At 32.5% G+C, this 26,586-nt stretch overlaps 2 protein-coding genes across 3 annotated transcripts in view; one reads left to right on the forward strand and one right to left on the reverse strand.

Annotated features, from left to right (window-relative positions):
- The window catches only part of LOC139481879 (histone-lysine N-methyltransferase SETDB1-like), a 54,586-nt gene extending 43,441 nt beyond the window's left edge, over nucleotides 1-11,145 (reverse strand). Inside the window, exons 1-5 of one of the 2 annotated variants that reach the window (XM_071265396.1) lie at nucleotides 11,052-11,145; nucleotides 5,657-5,841; nucleotides 4,940-5,095; nucleotides 2,796-2,889; nucleotides 1,082-1,285 (exon numbers count right to left, since the gene is read on the reverse strand). In XM_071265396.1, the coding sequence (XP_071121497.1) occupies nucleotides 1,082-1,285; nucleotides 2,796-2,889; nucleotides 4,940-5,095; nucleotides 5,657-5,804 (602 nt within the window). In that variant the 5' untranslated portion in view covers nucleotides 5,805-5,841; nucleotides 11,052-11,145. The remainder of the gene's footprint in view (nucleotides 1-1,081; nucleotides 1,286-2,795; nucleotides 2,890-4,939; nucleotides 5,096-5,656; nucleotides 5,842-11,051) is intronic. The other variant, XM_071265397.1, reaches the window with a different exon arrangement.
- On the forward strand, nucleotides 11,105-23,427 carry LOC139481882 (ATP-dependent RNA helicase DDX55-like). Its single transcript, XM_071265400.1, has 5 exons — nucleotides 11,105-11,608; nucleotides 14,249-14,733; nucleotides 18,783-19,357; nucleotides 20,673-20,934; nucleotides 23,259-23,427. The coding sequence occupies exons 1-5, from the start codon at nucleotides 11,221-11,223 to the stop codon at nucleotides 23,310-23,312; spliced, it is 1,764 nt and encodes a 587-aa protein (XP_071121501.1). The 5' UTR covers nucleotides 11,105-11,220; the 3' UTR covers nucleotides 23,313-23,427.
- The last annotated feature ends 3,159 nt before the right edge of the window (nucleotides 23,428-26,586 follow it).

A 26,586-nucleotide genomic window follows, 5' to 3' on the forward strand; every position in this document is an offset into this window, starting at 1 on the left:
ATAAAAAAAGTACATAGAAATAGAACTGTTACAGCACAAACCATTTAAGTGTGTTAACTCATCTTTGTTTTCTGTGTGTATGGTGAATTTGAAATACAGTACACTCCACCTTATTGGATATTGGCTAAACCAATTTATCGTCTATTGTAAAATTATTTCGAAACACCAAACCCTTCCCTTTATGATTAGTGTTCAGTTTATCGTGTTATCGAATATTAGATATAAGAACGTATCGGCAGATCAGATAAGAATATTCAGGTAATTTTGTTCAAACCATGCAAAAAATGTAATAATTTATAGAAATTACATATTTAAAAGTTTGAGCAATTTTAAGGTAATAGCTGAAGATAATTTAACAAAAGTTTTGTTAAACAACTTTAAAAACTTGTTAATTTAGGTAAAACAATTGTTGATCAGCTGCTACTTTATAGACACTCAGTAATTTAATTGACAGGATATTTCTTAGACTTATAACAAGTAAATCTTTCTCAGTTAAACTGCAACTCTATAACAGAATTCTTTAAGTATAAACAATATAACAATATAAAAATAAGAAGATATGGTACGATAGCAAATCAGACAATTCTAAACAAGAAACCAAATGGCACAGAAATTAGCAAGGTCATTTTACGGTCTTCAACAATAAGCAAAACCTATACCACATATTCAGCGAATCTATTCAATTCAGCATACATCCTGTTTTGGTCTTTTTCAATGGATATTTGTCTCATTGGCAATCATAAATCTTATTTTAATTTTATACCATCATCACGCTATAAACTCATACCTAGGCCCTTTACTAGGTGAGGTGTTATTCAGTGTCTATAAACTCATACCTAGGCCCTTTACTAGGTGAGGTGTTATTCAGTGTCTATAAACTCATACCTAGGCCCTTTACTAGGTGAGGTGTTATTCAGTGTCTATAAACTCATACCTAGGCCCTTTACTAGGTGAGGTGTTATTCAGTGTCTATAAACTCATACCTAGGCCCTTTACTAGGTGAGGTGTTATTCAGTGTCTATAAACTCATACCTAGGCCCTTTACTAGGTGAGGTGTTATTCAGTGTCTATAAACTCATACCTAGGCCCTTTACTGGGTGAAGTGTTATTCAGTGTCTGGATCAAGTTTGTACTTTGTTCTACAATTGTTTTATTCTTAGCTGCAACATCTGGATCAAAACTTTGTGATACAAACTGCACATCGTCGTCACTGTCAGTTTCCTCATTCTTGAGGTTGGCCTCGGCAGCATCCTTGGCAGCCAATTCTGCAGCAGCTTCTTTCTGTCTATAAAATGTAATATATATATACAAAATTAGATTGATTAGATAAGTAACTTTGCTATTCAGCATGTATTCATAGCTTGTAATTTTATTCTCTAATTTAGGGAGATGGATTTATATAAGAGCACTGCTCTTGTTTTCTTATCCCAATTATTGAAAATTTTGTATATTTCATATTTATGTCTTTACCCTTATAGCTATGTATATAACGATTTCTTTAATAAAATAAGTTTTCATGACTAAAAACACAATTTTTTACAAAATACTATTTAATTATTTTTATTTTCATGGTATTGGATTTTAAGGTCCGACAGCATCAATTGGGGATTTGATGGTCGCAAATTAAGTTTACTGGCGACGCGTTAGCAGAGACAGTAAATGGGTATTTGCGACCATCAAATCCCCAATTGATGCCGTCGGAGCTTAAAATACAATATTGTTATCTCCATTCTAATGAAACTGACAGAAAACAACGTTAAAACATGAAATTAAAATCTGTCATATGCCGTCTGCAATTGCGCGTACATCCCATAGCACCATTTGTCAATTGATGCCAAGTAAAAAAGTGACATTATCCAATCAAAATGAACGTTACAAACGTTGTTGCATCAGAATGATTAATTGTTGCTGTTTAAGGCCACTTTGACCATTAATTGTTATAATGAAACTGTCAGATTTTACTGATGGAGGAAGCCTAAGTGCTGGAGAGAATTTTTAGAAATTCTAAAGAAATTAGATCATTACCATATTTTTCATCCAACCATATTGAAAATATACATTTAAGCATGTTTAACCCGCTGCATTTTTCTGCCTGTCCGAATTCAGGAGCCTCTAGCCTTTGTTAGTCTTGTATTAATTTTAATTTTAGTTTCTTGTGTACAATTTGGAGTTTAGTATGGCGTTCATTATTACTGAACTAGTATATATATTTGTTCGGGGGCCAGCTGAAGGACGCCCCCGGGTGCGGGAATTTCTCGCTGCATTGAAGACATGTTGGTGACCTTCTGCTGTTGTTTGTTCTATGGTTAAGTTGTTGTCTCTTTGACACATTCCCCATTTCCATTCACAATTTTATTGTACTGTGTTCAATACATTTAATATTGTTTTTGTTTAGATTTTCAAGTTTACTTTTCACTCTTTTAGAACTGACCCCTCCTCTTTTACCGTATTAATAAAACTTTCAATCTAATTTGATTCAAAATTTCAGAAACTCTTTTGAAAAATGCCACAAACATTTAAAGCATGGCCACTATGAGTATTCTGTAAACAGGAAGTGGATATGCAATGAGTCTTGCCTTCCATTTTATAACCCAAAATAACTCTTCTTTGATAGACTGGGCTGCAAAATGGTACCAAAGTGAGTTAATATGTCATGTTTACAAATTGCCTTAGGTTACCAGGTAATTTTTAAGTAAATAAAACATCTTGATATAAATTTTGAAGGTGACAGGTCCTTCTGGATTCAAGGTCACCAAACCTCTCCAAGGTAAAAAGTTGGAGGCACATAGACTTACTCTTCTTCTTTATCAAGATCTTCCAATTCTTCTCTATATTGTTGAATCTTTTCATCACATTCATCTAAAATTTTGGTCACTTGCTTTTGTTTGGCTAAAATAAAAATAAAAATATGATAATTTTGTATCTGTAGGTTTTTTGTTTCAACTGCCATAAAGCTTAGAGAACTTTATAAAGAATAAAGTCATCTCTGACACCAAAATATTGAAAACTTTTCAAAAATGATGTTTTATAATAAAATTTCAAATGGCTAGTGTCAAAGCAGTAACTCCTGCAAGCTAATGGATGTACTCAGGTGAGGTTAACCGTTAGGTGAAAATTAAGAAATTAAGAAATTAAAATTGATACTATAAGCTGGTAGAGCATCAATTAAGGATAAAAATAAGCTAAAAATTATGATAGGTCATGGACCTCCTTTTCGAGATATTTGAGATTTAAAATATGGCGGGAAAAGGCTGACTCGGATTTTTACCTTACATTTGCATTGGTATTATTTGTGTCTCAAAACAGAAGAAAGAAAATCAAGAATCTTCTAAAATTTTGGTAAATGACCTTTCATGAGCTATTAAGCCTTATATGAAAAAATAAATGGGTGTCATGGGGCAAAATATTTTACATTGTATTGTATGGAAAAATACCAAGGAGTCTGAACATTTTACACAAATTCCAATACCTCACCTAAGTACATCCTTATACCATCAGACACTAACAATCAACTAGAAGGACAACGACCAAATATGATGAATTAAGGTGAATCATATAAATAAACTGATGACACAGAGAGATGTAACAAAGAGAGAATATTTTAGATAGTAAAATAAATGCAAGTGTTGAAATTAAATAGCAATACTTTCTCATGTAATACAGCATATATATAACTACTAATGATTCATTATTATTCGTTGGATACCTACAATTTTCGTGGGTTTTGTGGGTACAGGTGAACCAGGAATTTAAATGTTCAAAGAATTACAAATTTATGATAGTTTTTGTTTTCCGAGGTTGGCAAACCACGAAATCATGTATCCATGAAAATGTAAGTTTTCCTCAATCCACGAAATTTTATACCCACGAAAATAAATAAATCCACACTGAGTATGTCTCACTTTTTGAGGCAAGGCAAGAAAAAAAAAAAATGGACATGACTGCCAATAATTATTAGACACATCTCCATCAAGGACCAAATTTAGATTATACCAGCTATATAGATTACCACAAAGCCTTCAACAAAGAGCAGAACATGCACCCAATAGAAAGCTATCAAAGGCCATAACATGACAAAATGTGAACAGATTTAAACCATTAAATCATTAACTGATTATAATTTTACTGCATTTAAAGTAATTTCTGTAACCTTGATATGAAGCAATCAAATTCAAAAGTATTTAAAGCTTAAGATAATAATATACATGAAAGGTAACTGTTAATTCAGAAATTATTGTGATGTTTTTAGTTATTTGAAAATGCAATAGTATCAGGTTCTCAATAATAAAAACTTCCATTAATAAGTTCTGATTTTTCTTCCCAAATTTTTGCGTTTGTATTAACATTAATAAGATCTAGCTTTTTTTTACCAATAATCACTGATCCAAATATAAAAATGCATGCATTAAATTCTGAATCTACCATATATTAAGAGAAGAGTTACATAATTAGAAAGGTTAAACATAATAGTTCTTACACTGAAAAACAAAATACTTACATTCGACTGTTTTAAGCTGAGTTGAGAAGTTATTTAATGTCTGTTGATACTTTATATACTTACATTCGACTGTTTTAAGCTGAGTTGAGAAGTTATCTAATGTCTGTTCATACTTTATATACTTACATTCGACTGTTTTAAGCTGAGTTGAGAAGTTATCTAATGTCTGTTGATACTTTATATACTTACATTCGACTGTTTTAAGCTGAGTTGAGAAGTTATTTAATGTCTGTTGATACTTTATATACTTACATTCGACTGTTTTAAGCTGAGTTGAGATGTTATTTAATGTCTGTCGATATTTTATATACTTACATTCGACTGTTTTAAGCTGAGTTGAGAAGTTATTTAATGTCTGTTGATACTTTATATACTTACATTCGACTGTTTTAAGCTGAGTTGAGAAGTTATTTAATGTCTGTTGATACTTTATATACTTACATTCGACTGTTTTAAGCTGAGTTGAGAAGTTATTTAATGTCTGTCGATATTTTATTGTGTCTTCATCTTTATCTAGGTCTGTTAGGTCTGTTATGGTTGATCCAATCAGATCATCCAAATCGAAGTCAAATTTATATACAGTATCATCTGAGACATCTGCAAAAAAGCCCATTTTAATTTTTTTATGCATACATTTATTAGGGTGTAAATGAAGCCATTGACATACCCTTGAAGAATTATTTGATAATCATGATACTAAACTGATTACCATGATTTTTTTTTGTTACCGTAATCAGACTTGTTCAGTTCGCACTGGTACGTTGTCCGCACCCCACTTCTCAGCCTTAAAATTTCGGGTAAAAAGTTTCAAATGAAACTCAAGTAATTTCAAATTATGTGTGGAAATATGGTGTATTTTCTAGTATTTCAATCATCAAACAGAAGTTGAAACTGTTTGTTAATAATTCTAGAAAACTTCACATTGTTAAAATAAGTCAAAATCACACAAAAAAACAATAGATAATTTTGTTTTTATGTTTACACCGGAAATTTGAATATCATGTGTAAAAGAACATAAAGACGGTGTGATAGTACGGTATTTGTATAATTCAAACTGACAATAAGACACAAAAAATCTAAATCAGAAATTAAACAGAGACTATCATGACTATAACATGTATAAGTACAAAAAAGGTTGCAGAATAAAACTGTATATACCACTTTCTTCATCTAAATCAGTCTTCAGTTTCTTTGCTGAATCTTCAGTTTCAGTGTCTTCTTCTTTCTTAACATCATGAACACCAGGCAGATGTCCCTTCTTAAACCATCCTTTCTTTCTTCCCATTTTTCCTCTCGATTTTCCCATACCATGGAAAAATTACGGATTATGGGAATTCATAGTCCTACAAATACAAAGTATAAACTTAAGCTGAAATGAATGCTAGTCTGATGTTTTCAATAATAAAACAACTCTATAGGTGAAAATTACTTGCCAAACTAGACATGCTGTTTTTGAACACTGGTCACAGTTTAATAGAAAATAACAGTCTCATGGAGAATTGTTTTGGACTATGAGTTGTAAATTTGATGATAAATTGTGAGTTGCCTCCCCTTTATCATGTTTATTGTATTGGCTTACATTTTTTTTTAATTTATAAACATTCATTGCATGTAAAACCTTCCAATAAAACAATAAGGTTAATTTGAATGTGCATTAGTTACTAATAATAAAGTCAAGATAGTTATGATACCGACTACCAATATTGCCTTTTATTCATATTGGAAATGTATTCTTTTTTTTTTAAATCAACCTCTGCAATTGTACGTTGCCAATAAAATTACATAATTTAATATAAAAAAAAATCGCCTCATACATGTCCTTGTCATCATGGTTACACCTGTAAAAAATTAACATGTTTGAATTAAAAAAAAAAAAAAATTATATTGACTTCGTCCCCTTTCATAGCTAATTATAAAAAAGAAGATGTGGTATGATTGCCAATGAGACAACTATCCATAAGAGACCAAAATGACACAGAAATTAACAACTATAGGTCACTGTGCGGCCTTCAACAATGAGCAAAGCCAATACCACATAGTCAGCTATAAAAGGCCCCCATAAGACAATGTTAAACAATTCAAAGGAGAAAACTAACGGCCTTATTAGTATAAAAAAATGAACGAAAAAAACAAATATGTTTTAAACACATAAGGTTCATCATAACAAACGGACAAATATGGATGTATTTACATGCCAAAAATTACTCTGAGTACAGACTTACCTGTTAAGTTGGAAAAGTTTTAATGCCTAGCATCCACTAGATATAATACAGTTAAATGCATTTTGTGTTTCAGAAAGATAAAATCTCTTTTGGATTTTGATGGGCATTTTTTTTCCTTCATGCAAAAGGTGTGAAAATTGACTACCTAAGTTGTGGTACAACCATTTGACAACTATGAGATGCTCCCTCAGGTAAAAAAACCGGTTTGTATTGTTTTCATTGTCCTTAATTGACATGGACACCAGGTATCTTCAGAACTATAGATAAGTTAAAGAGTTTATCTGAGTCAGTGAGTGGACAGTATCAAAGTAATTCAGGTGTTTGTTTATTTTTGCACCTTCTGCAGAAAGGAAAAAAAATGCCCATCAAATACCAAGAAAGATTTTATCTTTCTTAAACACAAAATGCATTTAACTTTTATATATCTAGTGGATGCTAGGCATTAAAACTTTCCAAACAGCACAGGTAAGTCTGTACATAGAGTAGTTTTTGAGGTGAAAATACGGCCATATTTGTCCATTTGTTATGATGAACCATAAACAAACGACAACCACTGAATTACAGGCTCCTGACTTGGGACAGTTACAAACATAAATAATGTGGCGGGGTTAAACATGTTCAGCTTCATATTAGTATATGATAGTAGAATTAAAATTTGGGCGCGAACGTGTAGGGTGCAAACATACTTTCTTCTTCTTCTTCTTCTTTAGTTTCAGAAAACCATCAACATACTGATGTTTACTTTCTGGCGCATGCCTGGTATAATTTTTCAAATTTATGTATTTATAAATATAGTTTAACATATATGTATTCCATATTTTTGTATATATTTGTTATATTTTTATTATCAATTTTTACAATTTTTTCTTTGTTTTTAGATTTTTCGTTTTTATTTAGATTTTTTTAGATATTACATTTTTTATTTTTTATTTTTCAATTTAAGATAAAAACATGATTGCCTGATTACTTCAGGTGTGGATATGTATCAAGGAGCACATCGTGCGTGAGTGCATCCTTGAAGGTTTCTGTGGTGGTGTTTTTTGTTATGACTGAGGACAATTTGTTCCAGTCTTTAATTGTTTGACAAAAGAAAGAAAATTTGTAGCTGTCCTTGTTACATTGGATTTGTCTGTAAGCATCTTTGTTGGTGGATCTTGTGACGGACTGACTCTTCTGTAATAAATTTTGTGAAGGAATGGCAATATTTTCGTTTGTAATTTTGTGAAACATTATTAGCCTTGTTCTTAGCCGGCGTTCTTGTAATGTTTGCCATTTCATAGTGTCTAGCATATCAGACACACTGCTGGTGTTGTGATGTCTGTTACATGCATACCTTGCCGCTCTTCTCTGTACTTTTTCTAGTGATCGTATGTTTTCACTTGTATAGGGGTCCCATACAGTACAGCAGTATTCTAATTTAGGTCTTATGATGGTTTGGTATGCTCTTTCTTTAATTTTTTGTGACTGGACTTTGAGATTTCTTCTTATAAAACATAAAGATTTGTTTGCTTTGGCAGCTGTTTGTTGAATGTGGGTGTTCCATTTTAAATCTGAAGAAATTGTGATACCTAAGTACTTAGCATGTTTTACTGATTCTAATATGTGCCCATACATGTTGTAATAGAAGTGGATGGGAGTTCTCTTTGTTGTTATGTTCATTATGTTGCATTTGTCTGGGTGGAAAGACATGAGCCAGTCTTGCTCCCATTGTATGGCGGCTTCTAGATCTTCCTGAAGCATGAGGCAGTCGTTTTGAGATTTAATTTGTCTGTAAATTATGCTGTCGTCTGCGAAGAGTCTGATTTTGCTGTGTTTGATGTATTCCGGAAGGTCATTTATGTAAATAAGGAAGAGTATGGGTCCTAGCACTGTACCCTGTGGCACGCCTGAAGTGACTGGTATTTTTGAAGATGACATGTTTTCTAAAAGTACTGTTTGAGTTCTATTTGAAAGGAAGGATTCGACCCAGTTTATGATTTGATCTGATATGCCAAAGTATTTCATTTTATATAGTAATCTTTTGTGTGGTACCTTGTCAAAAGCTTTGGCAAAGTCCATGATTATGAGATCTGTTTGTATGTTTTTGTCATTGTTTTCGAATAATTCATGCATCAGTGAGATTACTTGAGACTCACATGATCGCTTTGCCCTAAATCCATGTTGTAACTCATACAGTGTGTTATTGTTTTCAAGATGTTGCATCATGCTGCTTGCAAAGATGTGTTCAAGTAATTTGCAAGCTATGCATGTTAATGATATAGGTCTGTAATTACCTGGGTTGTGTTTGTCCCCTTTTTTGAATACAGGTGTGACGTTAGCATGGTTCCAGTCAGATGGTACTTTTCCTGTTTCTAATGATCTGGTGAATATTAATGTGAGGATGTCTGTACATATCTCAATGTTTTGTTTCAGTACTTTGCCTGCGATGGTATCAGGACCAGTGGCTTTATTAGGGTTTATGTTTTTAATAAGTTTATAAACACCATCCCTAGATATTGTTATGGTTGTCATTTTGGGGTGAGTACTAGCATCACTTTCTATGCAAACGTGAAACGGGGTGAACGTGAATGGGCGCGAAAGAACCATGATTCATGCAACCGTAGCTCATATATATATGATCTCCTGATTTTACTTCAAGCCTACATTTTGTAACAGTAACGTAACGCTATTAGTAACAGTACAACTGTAACTGATCATGCTGATAGCGGTCTCACTAATTAGCGACAACAAGAATTTTAGCGACAACAAGCGTCAACAAGCGACAAGAAGCGACAACAAGAATTATTTTAGCGACAACAAGCGACAAGAAACTATTTAGCGACAAGAAAACATTTTTTTTAATTAAAATTAATTATTGCAATAAATATTAAAAGAATATGCAAAAGAAAATAATTTTAGCGACAAGAAAGTTAAAATTGATAGAAAAAAATGAAACATTATTTACATAATATTTTATCATCTATTATGAATAACAGCCAGTATTACGTTTAATTATTGTATTATGAGATTACTTTTCCTTGTGTTTTAGAACATATTATTTCTTATAATTTGTTTTTTAACTCTTTTCGTGCAATATATATTAAGCTCGCAGAATGAATTATTTGTGCATCATTGTCCTGAAAACATTGACACAAATTGTGAAATACAAAGAACTGAAATCAAACAGGAGGAAAAGAAATTTGAAATGTGAATGTTTTCATCTTTTTATTTGTTTATTGCCTCATTAAACGATATCTTTCATGTTTATGCATATTGATTGAAGATGAAAGGAAATTAATGACAATCTTGAGTTTTCAACAGGTGTTCATTATTTACAATGATTGTATATTCTGGCACGTGTAATTGTATAGTCTGACGCGTGTTCAAAGTTGAAGGTGTTAATTGGATGTTATTGTAGCAATAAAACAGGGGACACGCGACTCGTTAATCTCATTTGATGTTCCACATGTTTGCTTATCAAAATGGGACCACCATGTACAAAATGTATAAATATTATGTTAGATAGGAATGTACATATTACTATATAATGACTAAAAATAGTTTTAAAAAAAAAAAAAAAAAAAATATATAGACCCCAAGGTAGAACCACGTCCTCGTCGTGGGGTCTGGAAACACGCTTAAATGATAAAGATGGCAAAGCGTGGCTGAGAGTTCTATAAATAAAGCATCGAATTGACATAACAAGAGTACACTTAGAGCATAGTATTAAGCAAATGAATCAAAATATTATATTCCATTATGCTCCATATATATCTCCATTCGTTTATTCATACTTTGACTTTGATGAAAACAGATACATACATTATCTTATACATATTCTTCATATTTAAAAATAAAAAAAAGAAGCTCAATCTCTTTCTTCTTCACAAATGTTAAATTTCTTCATCTACCAATATACTAATATAAACTTCAAAATCTCTTTCTTCCTCACAAATGTTTCATTTCTTTGTCTATCTATATAATAAAACATTTTAATTAGACATATCTGCTCGTATATTTAAAAAAAAAACATTAAATACAAATTTCTTTATATCTAATTTAAAAAAAATGTTTTCTTGTCGCTAAATAGTCTTCTTGTCGCTTGTTGTCGCTAAAATAATTCTTGTTGTCGCTTCTTGTCGCTTGTTGACGCTTGTTGTCGTTTCTTGACGCTTGTTGTCGCTAATTAGTGAGACCCTGCTGATAGTATTACATTAAAAAATCAGTAGCAATATTATTCATATATTTATATTAGCTTGTGCATTTTTTCTGTTTTAAGTAGGTAGTATTATTTTTTCTAATGTTAGTTTAACCCTTTATTAACTTTCAATTAGTATGCATACACAACTTACAGTTAAACTATGAAGCAATCAAATCGGCGTGCATATTTTCTTGTCTTGCATTGTTTGTAAAGGCACTCTTTCCATTGAAGTTAAAAAGAGTCGTGCCTGACTGGTTTATTATTATCCTTGAACTTTATTCGTTGTGCTCTTTTTTAAGTTGTCAGAGGTACCAGTTAAAATGGCTGGCACGTGGAAAAATTTGTCAATCGGTCTTTCGTTACCGATCTGTAACATTTTAAAGGAACTTAATTTCGAAGAGCCAACCCCTGTCCAGTCAGCATGTATTCCATTGTTCATGAAAAACAAAGATGTAGCCGCGGAGGCAGTTACTGGAAGTGGCAAAACATTGGCTTTTCTAATACCAATTCTTGAAATGTTGCACAAGAAAGAACCTCTTTCAAAACATGAAGTTGGAGCAATTATAATTACACCTACCAGAGAATTAGCATGCCAGATATATGAAGTTTTGTCAGAGTTTTTAAAAAAGTTTCCTGGAATGACATCTGCTCTCATAATAGGAGGGAAGGACCAAGACGAAATGATAGAGGCTTTAAAGAAAAATGGAGGCAATTTACATTTTGTACTTAAGTTAAGATACATGTAGTTGGCCATCTTTTACGTTTGGGGGTTTATGTACATTGTGGTCCGAGTCAGGTCGGAATAAGTCTAGGTTTCGGTCAGTTTAGATCCATGTTGGTATTGTGGTATTAACACTAGTCCGAGATTACTCTGATGTCCAACACCTGTTGTTCCAGACAAGCTGGGGCCGTGGGACGTCAGAGCAGGGTTCTCACTAAGGCGAGTCCATGAGTCCTGGACTCATCAAAATTTGTCTGGACAGTCAGGAGACTTACTTAAATGAGTGATTATTAAATCACTGATTCAAGTAACATTATGTTCATAAAGGTTGTAAGCTAGAGTTGTCTTTCTGCCAGGAAGCAATTGGCCGACATATTTTCCGTATGCATAGTGACCTAAGCGTGACCCTCCTCGTAAAAATCCGGTGATAGCAATACGCATGGATCTGTCATTAACATGATTAAAAATAAACAATTAGGCTTAAATTAAAATATTGTTTGTTTGCCCTTTATAATTACCGACCGACCCTATCAATTCGTTCCGCCTGAAAATCTTTTATTTGTATTTACCAGCAAGATTTTATTTTATTTTATTTTTTCGTTCCTACCAAAAATCTTATATTTGTATTTCCCGCTCAAAACTTTTTTACCGGAATCCTCGGGTTTTATCTTTACGTATAAGGTCCAGTCCGTTTGGTATCACCTGAGCGTTTGACATGAACACTTGCATTTGAAGTTTCAAAGCATTTGTTTGAAATCGATGTTGAACGCTTTCTGAAATCATGATATGAAGTACGTTACTCTGTACCTTTAAACTTAAAGAGCAGGGTTCATTTACAAAAAAGTTCGTTTGATACAAAAGTATTAACGTGTGTACAAACTAATTTGTAAACGGACGTTGTATTCTATGTAGGGATGGCCTTTTGTAATCCGCATATCAGAATGATTATGTTAACGATGCCGCTAAATTATTTATATCTGACATGAACCAAAAGTGACAAAACCCTGTAAAGTGGAGAATATCTGGCAGTAAAATCGCCAAGTTTTCCATACAGATCATTTATAAATGTGATGCAAAATACGTGACAATTGAGTTTTAAGTCTTATAGCATTTTTATTGGAAAAAAAGGCACACACGAAATTTGTAACACTCTAGGGACTATTTCTACTAGTAATATATGTCTGCCCGGACATTATCTTACCAGTACAAAGTTATCTCTTATATATTTTTTTTTCAAAACTAATAGTCCCAGCGGAAAACTTATTTGCAAAAACAAAACGGACAAAAAAATGACATTATGCAGATTTTGTATCTATAAAATAAAATATTTTACCTACTGCCTACCCATGACAAATAATATACCGAGCCAAGTTATTTTTTTGGGGGAAAAAATAAAATATTTTACCTACCTACCTACCCTGTTTCAAAACATAGGGTCGGAAAAGGGCAAACAAACAATATTTTAATTTAGGCCTTACCTGATTGTATATGTTAAACACGTGCTAAATACCCATGCTTTTTCTTGATTATTTACTATAAGGTGACAATCGGTAAACTTCGGCTTCAAAACACGTCATTTAATGAGTAGCCATATTTGTTAAATCATAACAGACAGATAGAAAAAAAAATTGACAATTATACAATATATTTGCGTTAAAAATGATAAAATCGTGCACAGAGGACTAAGTTTATGATATATACATGCATTGGTTCAAGAATTGGATGAACATTATTTTTCACCAGTCACTCGTTTCTTATGACTTTAAGTATCATACCTCAATTTCCTTAAAAAAAATCACTTCTTTAAGTATCATTATTCTTATAACCCCCACTAATTTCAACACCTCCGAACAGTGACATTTTTAACGCGAACAGTAGAATTTTATTACATAATCTGACAGATGAAACCTTGAACTTTACAGGAAAAATACTCCCACTGCTGGGAAAAATCTGTTAAGAGAGTATCAGTTCATTAAGTTAGGCCATTATTATAGCATTTTATCCACTAAAATAGAATTTGCAGCTAAATTATTGCACCAAAGGCATAAACCTTTCTACTTAAAAGAAGCAAAAAGTTCATTTTTTTCAATTTTACTAATGAAAAGATATTATCTAAACCTATGTGTTTAAAATTTTAGTATAACTACAAAATCACAATTTATGACAAAATTTCTAATTTGCTACTTAAATAAGTGATTTAAAAATCACTCATTTAAGAAAGTCCCCTGACTGCTGGACTCACCATTTTCAAAACTGGTGAGTCCACAGATGCATCAAGATTGAAATATTTTGTATAAACTGAACACAGTTAAACACAAATATCATCATTTTATAGCAAAAGTTTAAAAGTGATCTGCATTTGATTTGATTTCATTGCTCTAATAGGAAACGGAGACTAAAATATTACTTTATATTGCAATAAAATATTTTCTTCTTGCTGTTGGACTCATCATACCTAAAAATGATGAGTCCCTGGACTCGCCTTCAAAAATCCTTAGTGAGAACCCTGTGTCAGAGCTTGTATATCAAATTGTCATTTACTATAGATTAGTGTGTGTAGCACATGATTAGTGTGTGTAGCACATGATTAGTGTGCAACTTATTAATTTAAGTCTAACTTTTTTCAGGACACACAATTATAGCAACACCTGGAAGGCTAGAAGCAATGCTAGAGAAGAATATTAACCAATGCAATCTTGCAGGAAGAGTCAAGTCCCTAGAGGTGTTAGTACTGGACGAAGCTGACATGTTACTTGATATGGGATTCGAAACCAGTATTAATACAATATTGCGTTATCTTCCAAAGCAAAGAAGAACAGGGTTATTCTCAGCAACTCAAACAGACGAAGTTGAAAAGTTGATAAGAGCAGGTCTTCGAAATCCTGTACGAATAAACGTGAAAGAGAAAAAGTCTGCAGAAGATGTTGTAGATCAACGGACACCATCTTCATTACAAAATCTTTACATGATTGTAGACAGTGATGAAAAACTGAATCAACTCGTTAACTTTATTCAGTGTCATCGGAAAGAAAAAGTAATGGTGTTTTTCAGTACCTGTGCTGGTGTTGAATATTTCTCAAAGTGTCTGCAGGCTATCCTGAAAAATCACCAGGTACCTACAATTGTATATAGAGCTGCAATATACTTTAACCTATTAAATTATAAAGGTCACACTTGCAAGTTGCCCTATTTTAACACAAGACATATTTGAATGTTACATAATTATTATATACTACAGTATGTTCAACAAAATATATTTTTATGCCCCACCTATGATAGAAGAGGGGCATTATGTTTTCTGGTCTGTGCGTCTGTTCGTCTGTCCGTCCGCCTGTTTGTTCGTTCGTTCGTCCGTCTGTCCCGCTTCAGGTTAAAGTTTTTGGGCAAGGTAGTTTTTGATGAAGCTGAAGTCCAATCAACTTGAAACTTAGTACACTTGTTGCTAATTATAATATGATCTTTCTAATTTTAAGACCAAATTAGACTTTTGACCCCAATTTCAAGGTCCACTGAACATAGAAAATGAAAGTGCAAGTTTCAGGTTAAAGTTTTTGGTCAAGGTAGTTTTTGATGAAGCTGAAGTCGAATCAACTTGAAAGTTAGTTAACATGTTGCTTATGACATGATCTTTCTAATTTTAATGCCAAATTAGATTATTTACCCAATTTCACGGGCCATTGAACATCGAAAATGATAGTGCGAGTGGGGCATACTTGTTTTTCATGTCATGCATACCTATACATGCTATCAGTCAGGGGACTTACTGAAATCAGTGATTTTTAACCGGATTTTTGTGACAAAAATGTCGGTTATTGATTTGGGGATGTACGGCGGGCGGTCAGGCGGCCGGGCAGTCGGGCGGCGGGGCAGTCGGGCGGTCAGGCGGGCGGCAATCAAATGTTGTCCATGCATTAACTCATGAACCGTTAAGCCAAAGCTTTTAAAATTTTAATATGTTGTTACTAACAACTAAATGAAGGTCAAGTTCAATAATGGCGATTTTGACTTTTACCGTTCAGGAGTTATGGTTCTTGAAAGATTGAAAAATGGAGTTTTCAGTCGTGTCCATGCATTTACGCATGAACTGTTCTACCAAAGCTTCCCAAATTTTAATATGTTGTTACTGATGACAAAATGGAGGTCAAGTTCAATAACGACGATTTTGACTTTTACCGTTCAGGAGTTATGGTTCTTGAAAGATTGAAAAATGGAGTTTCCAGTTGTGTCCGTGCATTTACGCATGAACTGTTCTACCAAAGCTTCCCAAATTTTAATATGTTGTAACTGATGACCAAATAGAGGTCAAGTTAAATAATGACGATTTTGACTTTTACCGTTCAGGCGTTATGGTTCTAGAAAGATTGTAAAATGGTGTTTCCATTCACGTTGTTGCATTTACTCATGAACCATTCAATCTAAGCTTTTCAAATTTTAATATGTTGATACTGATGACAAAATGGAGGTCAAATTTGATATTGACGATTTTCACTTTCACCATTCATCAGTAATGGTTCTTGTGATGTTGCCAGGACACAAATAAATATTAATAAATCCGGTTTGCTGTCATTGTGACAGCCTCTTGTTAAATCACTTATTTGAGTAGCAAAATTGAAGTTTTGTCACAAATTGTGATTTTGTAGTTTTACCAAAATTTTAAACACATAGGATTTAATAAGGCCAACTAAAATTAATTAGTAGATTTTCATCCAAATTTTTGAAAAAAATGGGGCGGGTGGGAGGATTTTATTTTTTATTTTTTATTTCTTATGAAACCCTTTTGTGACGTGTTCTTCATATACCCAAGTGTAATAATAAGCTTATATCATGTATATACATGTATTTATAAGGAATCGTACATAATTTTTCAAATCTTAAATAAAAATCTAGTGTTGACAACCACTCACGGTTCTACATGTAATTGCTGCTTTAGCAACCTATTTTTAGTAAACGGCATAAACATACGAGAAATGCTCTCTTCAGTTGGACTTCCTTCAACAAATTTATGTTTTTTTGTCTCCATAAAATGGAACAAATATGCATTGGTATGCAACACAAGAATTATGAGTACAGAATAAAATGAAAACTCGAACAGTTTTGAAAATAATAGGGTTGGTGCTTTTAGGATTCTTCTTATAGCCTGATGCAAATATAATTAATATGTAAAACATGAACTAAACAAAAAAGAAGTTGTTTAATTACTCTAATGAGGGTATTGGGGCAGAAGGTGTTTGCTTTTTGTAAACAAAAAAACAATAGCCATGGGTAAATATAAGTGTATGTTTGCCGACTTTTTGAACTCAATATACTGTCATAAATCTAACAAGTTCGTGCTTGTGTCAATTGGTTTAATCCAATTATATTTGTACCAATGTGTTCCACGATTCTTGCTCTTTGGATATAATTCATATTCAAAAATTCCTGACACAAAGTCATTTTATCAATAAAATAATCAACGGTTCTAATCACAGAAATGTGTGTCATGCCGCAATTTGCATTCTTGGACACAGTCTTGGACACAGCGTATAACTTGAATCCCGAGTAATTCATGCCCTTCTCGTAATCAATCTCTATTCTCGGTAGATGATTTGTCACCATAGAGCTGCAAAATCATTTTAAATTACTTGGAAGAAATACGAAAACCGAAATTTGAAACAGGAAGTTTTGCATGAAACGAAATGTTTGACATTTACCGGAAACGGAAATGAACAAAATCCGGAAATCGTAAATTTTTAAAAATAAAAAAAAACAGGGCGGGGCGATTTCAGAGGGGCGGGCGGGGATGAAAATCTATCAATTAATTTTAATTGGCCTAATATCTTTTCATTAATAAAATTGGAAAATATGAACTTTTTGCTTCTTTTATGTAGCAAGGTTTATGCCTTTGATGCTATTATTTATCTGCAAATTCTATTTTATTTGAAAAAATGCTATAGTAAGTAAGTAATTATTTATTATAGTGACATGTGTATCACAACATACATTTATACAATTATATACATAGCAATTTTATATTTACACCCGGCCCATTGGACCTATATGTCACTTTAAACAATATGATATCGTATCCGAAAACGTAAAAATTTACAAAATAAGAATACAGAATTAGAAGTAAAGTTGTTTTTTTCTATGAATAAAAGCCGAATTTACAAATTTACAAATTTTGCAGTTTGAATTTGACAGTTTTTTAATAAATGGATAAGTTTTTCGTTATTGTCACTAAAATTGTCTAATAATATAGCTATAATAATGGCTTTACATAATAAACTCATACTTTCTTAACCGATTTTCCCCAGCAGTGGGAGTATTTTTCCTGTAAAGTTCAAGGTTTCATCTTTCAGATTATGTAATAAAATTCTACTGTTCGCGATAAAAATTTCACTGTTCGGGGGTGTTGAAATTAGTGGGGGTTATTAAAATAATGATACTTAAATAAGTGTTTTTTGGGAAGGAAATTAGGTATGATACATGTACTTAAACAAGGGATTTTTATGTCATTATCCTAGATTCAGTACAAGGTCATCACCTGAAATGACCTGGTCATCCTAGACAACACAGATGTTGGTTCTGATAAGTTTAGAAACATGATTAGTCCCTGGATCATTAGTATTCTATATTTAAAGCTATAATAAACATGTTATGGTTCAATCTGAGACTAGTGATTAATTTGTACTACTTAAATAGGTGATTATTAAAGAAAGACAACTCTTACTTCCAATCTGTTTGGAAATAATGTTACTTAAATCAGTGATTTAGAAAATCACTCATTTAAGTAAGTCCCCTGACTGGCTATAGCCAGGGGGAGTTCATATGAATCAACCTTTGAAAAACAAATAAGCGCTGTCAAAGTCAATGTTCTGTTTGAATTGTGACTGTTAGAGTTGAGTTAGCAAGTCCAAATACCTCCTCCTTGGAAATTCCTAGCTAAGGGCCTGTCATGATGATACAAAATAGGCATTGGATAGTATAGGTGCAGATATAGTCATGATAACTATTTTTATTTACTTTGTCAAGAATATGTTGAATTAACAAAAAATAAAAATTAAGTAATTAAACCGGACAATGCAGGACTTGTATGAGACTTTTTACTGATTTTCAGCTATAAAATGTACCAACATGACAAAACAACTCAAACAAAAACCAATAATCATGTTTTTTTTCCAGGTCTTGAGTATCCATGGTAAACTGAAACAAAAAAGAAACAAAATTATGGAAAAATTCAGAAAATTAGAAAGTGGACTTTTAATATGTACAGACGTTATGGCACGTGGAATAGATATTCCAGATGTCAACTGGGTTATACAGTATGATCCTCCGAAGTCAGCAGAATCGTTCGTTCACCGATGTGGAAGAACTGCTAGAATAGGAAATATAGGAACTGCTCTTGTCTTCTTATTACCAGCAGAGGAAACTTATGTGAAGTTCATTGAAATAAATCAGAAAGTGTATTTAAGACCTTTGATAAAGAAGGACGATGTAAATAACTATTTACCAAAATTGCAAAACTTGGCATTAAAAGACCGAGCTATATTTGAAAAGGGTGCTCGAGCTTATGTGTCTTTTGTACAGTCATACATTAAACATGAGTGTAGTATGATTTTTCGGGTGAAATTATTGGACTTTGGGAAATTAGCGACAGGTTTTGGACTTTTGAAAATCCCTAAAATGCCTGAATTGAAGGGAAAAGTTGTAGAAAATTTTCAACCTACTGAAGTGGAATTATCTGAAATTCCTTACAGGTAAATATACAAGATATTACGTTACGTTTTCAGTCTAAGCCATACATGTTTTGACAATTTGTCAATAAGCAGTCAGGGGACTTACTGAAATAAGTGATTTTTAAATCACTTATTTCATCACTTATTTGAGTAGCAAATTCAAAGTTTTGTCACAAATTGGGATTTTGTAGTTTTTTTCAAAATTTTTAACACATAGGTTTAAATAATATAATGGAGGGGGCTGTAAATATGTTTTATTTTTAATGTTATTTTTTCACACATACACATACACATGATATATACTTGTACATATTATTTTATAAACAAATAAGGTTACAAGGTTACAGTGACGGTGACCTATAAATGTTAATTTCTGTGTCATTTTGGTCTCTTGTGGAGAGTTGTTTCATTGGCAATCATACCACATCTTTTTTTTTTATAATTAGGTAATTTTAGAAGATTCAGAGTTAAACAATGGTCGTAAGCTTAAGGTTATCTATAATTGTAAAATATTTTACTAGGTTGAAAATTTTTTACATATTTTATTGGGTAAAGATTGTATTTTATGCAATCAAAACCATATGGTCATGATGGTACTGACTGTGCATCTAAGTCTTCCAAAGTATATAATTACCTTTAAGATATACAAAATATAGCATGTATAGTGCATTGATTATAACATACTTTAACGGATTTGTTATCACATAAGCAACACAACAGGTGCCACATGTGGAGCAGGATGTGCTTACCCTTCCGGAGCACCTGACAAATGCCTGAGATCACCCCTAGTTTTTTGGGGGGTTCGTATTGTTTATTCTTTAGTTTTCTATGTTGTGTTGCCGCGATATAGCCTTTTTGTGCTCATGCCGCGTAAAGCAACCAACAGTCAATCAATCTATGTTGTGTCATGTGTGCTGTTTTTGTTTGTCTTTTTCATTTTTAGCCATGGCGTTGTCAGTTTGCACTAGATTTATGAGTTTGACTGTCCCTTTGGTATCTTTCATCCCTCTTTTACATCCTATCCATAAAAATTTCATGAAATTTATCAATGTTATTTATATACTCATAAGTTTTTAACTTTTGAAAGGTGCTGGAATTGAATATCTGTATATCAATGATGTAATGCATTGTTTTATAAGTCATCTTTAGAAATTGGAGTTATCTTCCTTTATTCAGAATTCTAGTTGAATCAACTACAACCAATGCTTTAACATGTTTAATAATACTTTATACAATTATATCACCCACTGATAAATGACTGATAAAAAATAAGACAATCTTTACCTTTTGCTTACAAGCACTTTTAATTTTATTTCACAATTTTAATTATTTTTAGGGACAAAACTAGAGAAAAAATAAGAAAGCAGAATATAGCCAAAGGCATAGAAAGTTCAAAGAAAAAACAAAAGTCACGACCTCCAAGATCAGTTGCATGGTCAGACAAGAAGAATCAGAAAGACAAAAAGAAAGATAGAAAAGATGGAAAAACAAAAAATAAAAAAAGGAAATTAGAAAAGTCTGTAGAAGTTGAAGAGGATAATGATGATGATGATTTAGAACAAGATTTCAAAATGCTAAAAAAGCTGAAGAAGGGAAAGGTAAAATTTATAAGTTTTTTTCTGTTAATGACCGATGAAAATTGTTACCGAAGAATGAAGAATTAAGAATGTCATGTGCCCCTATGTTAACCAACAAGAGAAGCTTATTCTTAATCAATATAAAATAATATATATATTTGCTCTTTTGGAAGATAGTTGAAATTTGTAAATTTTCCAAGTATTTACATGCATTTTAGTATTTCCAGATAACTTGTCCGACAGTTTAAATGCTAGGAAGTTTTCACTTTGCTGGCTGTATGTAGAAGGTGTGGTCAGGGTTTTGATTTTTTTTAACATTTGCTCTTTTGGCATGTTTGGGAGATAGTTGAACATTGTCAATTTTGGGGTAAAAGTGGTTAAATGTTATTTTATTTTTTTGAAGAAATTTGTTTTTTTAAAATAGCACTTTGCATCTGACAGGACATCAATTGTGTCTACCAGACACAATAATATATCAAATAAAGTCCTACATTGACATTGTAATAAAAAAGAATACAGTTACCTCAGAGTGGAGTGGGGGCATCACTTTGTCTATAGATATAGGAAGATGTGGTATGAGTGCCAATGAGACAACTCTCCATCCAAAGAACAATTTATAAAATTAAACTATTATAGGTCAAGGTTCAGCCTTCAAAACAGAGCCTTGACTCACACCAAACAGCAATTGTTGAAATAATTGTTTCAAGTTTTAACAGATCATTGTCTGGTACTATTGCTTTCATGCTATATTTAAGAGATTATACATAAAATGAGGATATGGATATAAGAAAATGTGGTATGTGTGCCAATGAGACAACTCTACATCGAAGTCATAACATTTGAAATAAACCATTGTTATAGGTCAAAGTGTGGCCTTCAACACCAAACAACAAGCTATAAAGGGACCCAAACAACAAGCTATAAAGGGACCCAAAAATTACCTGTGTTAAACCATTCAAGTGAGAATACCAGCGATTTAATCTATATAAAAAATGAGTTCTAACAAGAAACTATTATGAACCACATCAACAAACAACAACCACTGAACATCAGGTTCCTGGCTCAAGACAGGTGCAAACAAATGCATACACAAAGTGACATAAGTATTAACAGAACACAAGTATTTAGGGTTATTGCACTGATACTCCTCAATTAGGTTGATGTTACTCTTCTTGCATGTACATGTTCACTTTATGATATTAAAATTTAAGAAATGTAAACAAAATATAGCTATGTTTGTCTTAAGGTAAGAAATATTGTAGAAAGTGTAGAACTGGAAGTTGTAGTAAAATTACCAAATTAATTGTTACACTGTCAATTGAACTTATGAATGACAATATATAGACAATAACTGTTTAGTGTCTTTAAATATCAGCTGTATTTGTACGAGGCTAGGAAACAAGGTGTATGCGAGCTTTTAGCGAGCTACTACACCTGTTTCGAGCCGAGTACAAATACAGCTGATATTTAAAGACACTAAACAGTTATTGTCTTTATCCTGCAATTAATTCTGTATATTGTTTGTGTTTTAGAAGACACAAAAACTAACATATTTAGCATTTATTTGCGATTTGTAATCCCTTGAGGCCCGCGTAGTAATATCAAAATTACACATTACGCTGAAGACGGGTTCCCAAAAAAAGAATCTCGAATGGTCAACAATAATACATCGCTCAAGGTGAATAATTATCTAATTTAACATAACAACTTATTTCAACAGTAAAAACAAATAACAAAACATTGTTTAATTTGAAACAGAAGTGTACGAGTTGTCCTACGCTTCAGATTTGACATTCACTAAACATGCATGCTGAAATTGACATGGTTGATTTTGTAACACAATTATACACATTCAAGTTCTGAAATCGACAATTGTCATCGTCATTGGAATGCAACTGGAATACACATTCTGAGGTCACATAGGTTCAAACAATACTCAGTCCGGCAGTGGGCGGAGCTTTAAAGCGATATCTGTATAGTATACAGATACAGCATAGCGATATCTGTAGGGCTGTATCTGTATAGTAGGACACCCAATTGCAGGATAAATAATATATAATTTACAAGTAATTATGTGTTTAATTGATACCGACCATACATGGCAAGTTTTTATGCCCCAATGATGAATTTGAAGTCCAATCAACTTGAAACATAGTTATGATAGTATACATGTTTCCTATGATATGATCTTTCTAATTTTGATGCAAAATTGGAGCTTTGATCCCAAGTTCACAGTACACTGAACATATAAAAATAATGATAGTGTGATTAAGGCATCTGTGTACAATGGACATATTCTTGTTATGACTAATTTTATAATAAACAGAATTATTTCTATATTTCAGGTTTCTGTTGAGCAGTTTGATAAAGAATTCATGGACTTGTCAGATGGTGAATGAAAGACAGAAAGACAATTTGTTTAAATAAAAATTAAGTTATTTATAGCATTTGATATATGAATAACGAAAAAATATATCTTATTAGAGGTATTGCTGATTTGATCTTTGCACTTTTCTTTTAAGGCCACTTGTTTTTGATTATTGTTAAGTCTTAACACTTTTCTGTTTTATTCTTCCTCAGCTTAACCCATTTCTTGCAGTAGGAATTTGTTTCGCAAGATGTTGCTAAGATCAATGTTTAATGTTGAATTTATTTCCCTTTTGTGTTAGTCTATGAGTTTTATTGAAAGAATTATCTCCTGAAACACTTTTTTTGGCGAGCTTGAAACATTTATGTTGCCAAAGCAAGACATAGGCATCCTAGATTCTGTTGTTGGAGTCAATGTAGGCTACACCAACATTTATCTTCAGAAAAGCTTATTAATGACCAAAATTTAGTGTCCAGATCAAAATTTTGAAAATATCTTTAAAAAATATTTTTCGCCCATGATATTGTACATTGATAAGGGTTTAACCATTGACCCTGGTTAACTGACCTCTTTCTTCTATGGAGTTAACTTACTGCATCCTGTCAAAGATAGAAATAAGGCTTTTGTTTCAATTTGTTTGTTTAATCTCAAGGATAATTTTTTACCCAAAGTTTGACTGAAATGATCCAATGGTATTTTAATGGAGTTGTTTCCCTTTTGTCATATTTGACATAAGCTATGGGTTGAATTTTCTCAAATACCATATAAGTCATAAAGACCTAAAGTCTATTGATGCAGTCATTGTTTCATTAAGAGAAAACTTTGCTAGTTATCTCTATTTTACAGAAACCATATCAATTAATGATAAAAGGCTTGACGAACACAAGTTGCCAGAAATGCCTGCTACCTGTAATTCAGTTCATGTAGCGCATACTGTTTATGACTTATTTAACTGACAAACAACGTTCTCCTAGATGGGCACATGAGGGTAATGGTTTCAATGATCCTACTCTAAATTCACATGTCATACTTAATGAATCTGCTACACTGTCAAATAGTAGATCAGTAGTAAAAAAATACTCAACCAATAATATTCTTGTATTATATTTATTTATAGGAATTATGAAGATTTTTTTGGTTACTGTAAACCAACTAAATTTCGCGAGCGATTTATTTTCGCGACTTTCGCGAGTAGAAAAATAACTCGAAATTAAATCTTCTCGAAAAGGAATAACTTGGATCTTTCCCTATCAAACTACATTAAATAAATAAGAAAATCGCGAAATTAAATCGCTGGAAGTTGACTAGCTGGGTATAAACGCGAAATAAAGTATCCGCGAAAATAAGTTGGTTTACAGTATTCAGAATCTGTCCATGATTTTATTGTGGTATTCAGGTTTTTTGCTTTATGATGAGCTAAGCTTTTTGATATGCAAAGATATCAAATTGTTCGAAAATAATTTAGAGATTAATATTTTTCATAGTATAACAGATCAATACCGACAAGGTCAATAACAGCATATGATATCGAAGATTGTCCTCTTAATATTTACAGACAATACATTCAGTTAGCTACTTTAAATGTTTACCCTGGTCAGCTTGTTATTAGAGCTATATTAAGAATGAAGCAAATATACACAGACTCCAGGGGCATAGCTAAATTTATTTATAAAAACAAAAAGATTGGTTATTCTCAGCAAAAGAAAATGTCACCAAAGGGATCAAACTGTCTCCTCCTCTGCCCACTCTGATGTAACCAATGATGTATTAAGAGACATGGGAGGTGGAAGTCAGGGGCGGATGCAGGAATTTTCGAAAGGGGGGGTGCTAACCCAGGGCAAACAGGGCAAAGGGGGGGTGCAAAACATATGTCCCGATACAAATGCATTGATCGGCAAAAATAAAGGGGGGGGTGTGCACCCCCGGAACCCCCCCCCCCTGGATCTGCCACTGGTGGAAGTGACTAGCCCGATATCAGTAAAGAAGACACAACAAATGGAAGTTTTAACGACCTTGACTGGCTATACAGCCCTTGCATGGTCGGAAAGACGACACATTTGTAAAGAGAATGCCAGTTTCACAAGAACTTAGACTTTCAACTCAGCTAAACCTGCCCTTTTTAGCTCACCAGGCTGGTAGGGCTCCATGTGAGCTTATGCCATCCCTTGACGTCTGTTGTCATCTGTCGTGGTAAACTATTTAAAAAATCTCCTCTGAAACTACTGGGCCAAATTCTTTCAAACTTTAACAATTTTACACAATTATTTGTTCATCAAGTTTGCTAACATTTTAAAATCTTCTCTGAAATACAGGTGAGCGATTCAGGCTCTTGAGAGCCTCTTATTGTGATTTCTGGTCTTGTTGGTCTATCGGCTATACATATTGTAGTATTTACTACCCTATGAATACTTAAGTATAGTTGATACTTATACTTTCCCTCGGTTCGATAGTATAGTGGTAAATTACTGTAATTAAGTGACTTGTGAATATTATTGATATTGCTACATCTTCAGTTCTTAGTGGTATAAGTATCTTATATCATATGATATAGAGATTAAGTTATAATAGTTTCCCTTGCTGGTCACTTCTAGCCAAAAATCAGACTGGGCAACAATGAAATAAAGTTCAATATTATTTATGATTAAATAACTTTTACTATATTTTGCTATTAAACGGACCTGTAACTTACTTGATATGTATTCTTATACACAAACATTTTATTTATTTTTTCACACTGTCCAAGTATAAAGTAAAATCACAAAAATTCTGTACTCGGATGAAAATTATAAAAGGAAAGTCCCTTATCAAATGGCAAAATCAAAAGCTCAAACACATCAAACATTCAAAGGGATAACAACTGTCATATTCCAAACGTGGTACAGGCATTTTCTTACGTAGAAAATGGAGGATTGAACCTGGTTTTATAGCTAGCTAAAACTCTCACTTGTTTGACATTCACATCAAATTTCATTATTTTTACAACGATGCATGAACAAAACAAACAGACACAATAGGTAAAAATGTCAAATATAGGGATACAGCAGTCAACATTGTCCTATCATCTTAATTCTCGAGACGATCTTCAGAGTACATTTGGGTTCTGGATTCCGACATTTTCCACTTTACTTGAAATGTAGTCATTTGGGACTAAATTTAAATGTAGTTTGGCCGATTTAACTTTTTTTTTAAAAGTTTTTCCTGTCTGGCGGTATTGTTGATAACAAAGCAACATATTTCTTGAACACATATTATCATAAGATTATATTTGATTGTTTTGTACATAAATTATGAAACTGAATAATATG

Source organism: Mytilus edulis, chromosome 7 (genome assembly GCF_963676685.1).
Source record: "Mytilus edulis chromosome 7, xbMytEdul2.2, whole genome shotgun sequence".
NCBI classification, from domain to species: domain Eukaryota; kingdom Metazoa; phylum Mollusca; class Bivalvia; order Mytilida; family Mytilidae; genus Mytilus; species Mytilus edulis.

Excerpts from the sequence above, each read along its gene's own strand:
- LOC139481882 (XM_071265400.1), top strand. The coding sequence starts at position 11,221 with ATGGCTGGCACGTGGAAAAATTTGTCAATCGGTCTTTCGTTACCGATC. Across the intron at positions 14,734-18,782 it reads CTATCCTGAAAAATCACCAG|GTCTTGAGTATCCATGGTAA; the intron begins GTACCTACAATT and ends TTTTTTTTCCAG. Across the intron at positions 19,358-20,672 it reads TTATCTGAAATTCCTTACAG|GGACAAAACTAGAGAAAAAA; the intron begins GTAAATATACAA and ends AATTATTTTTAG.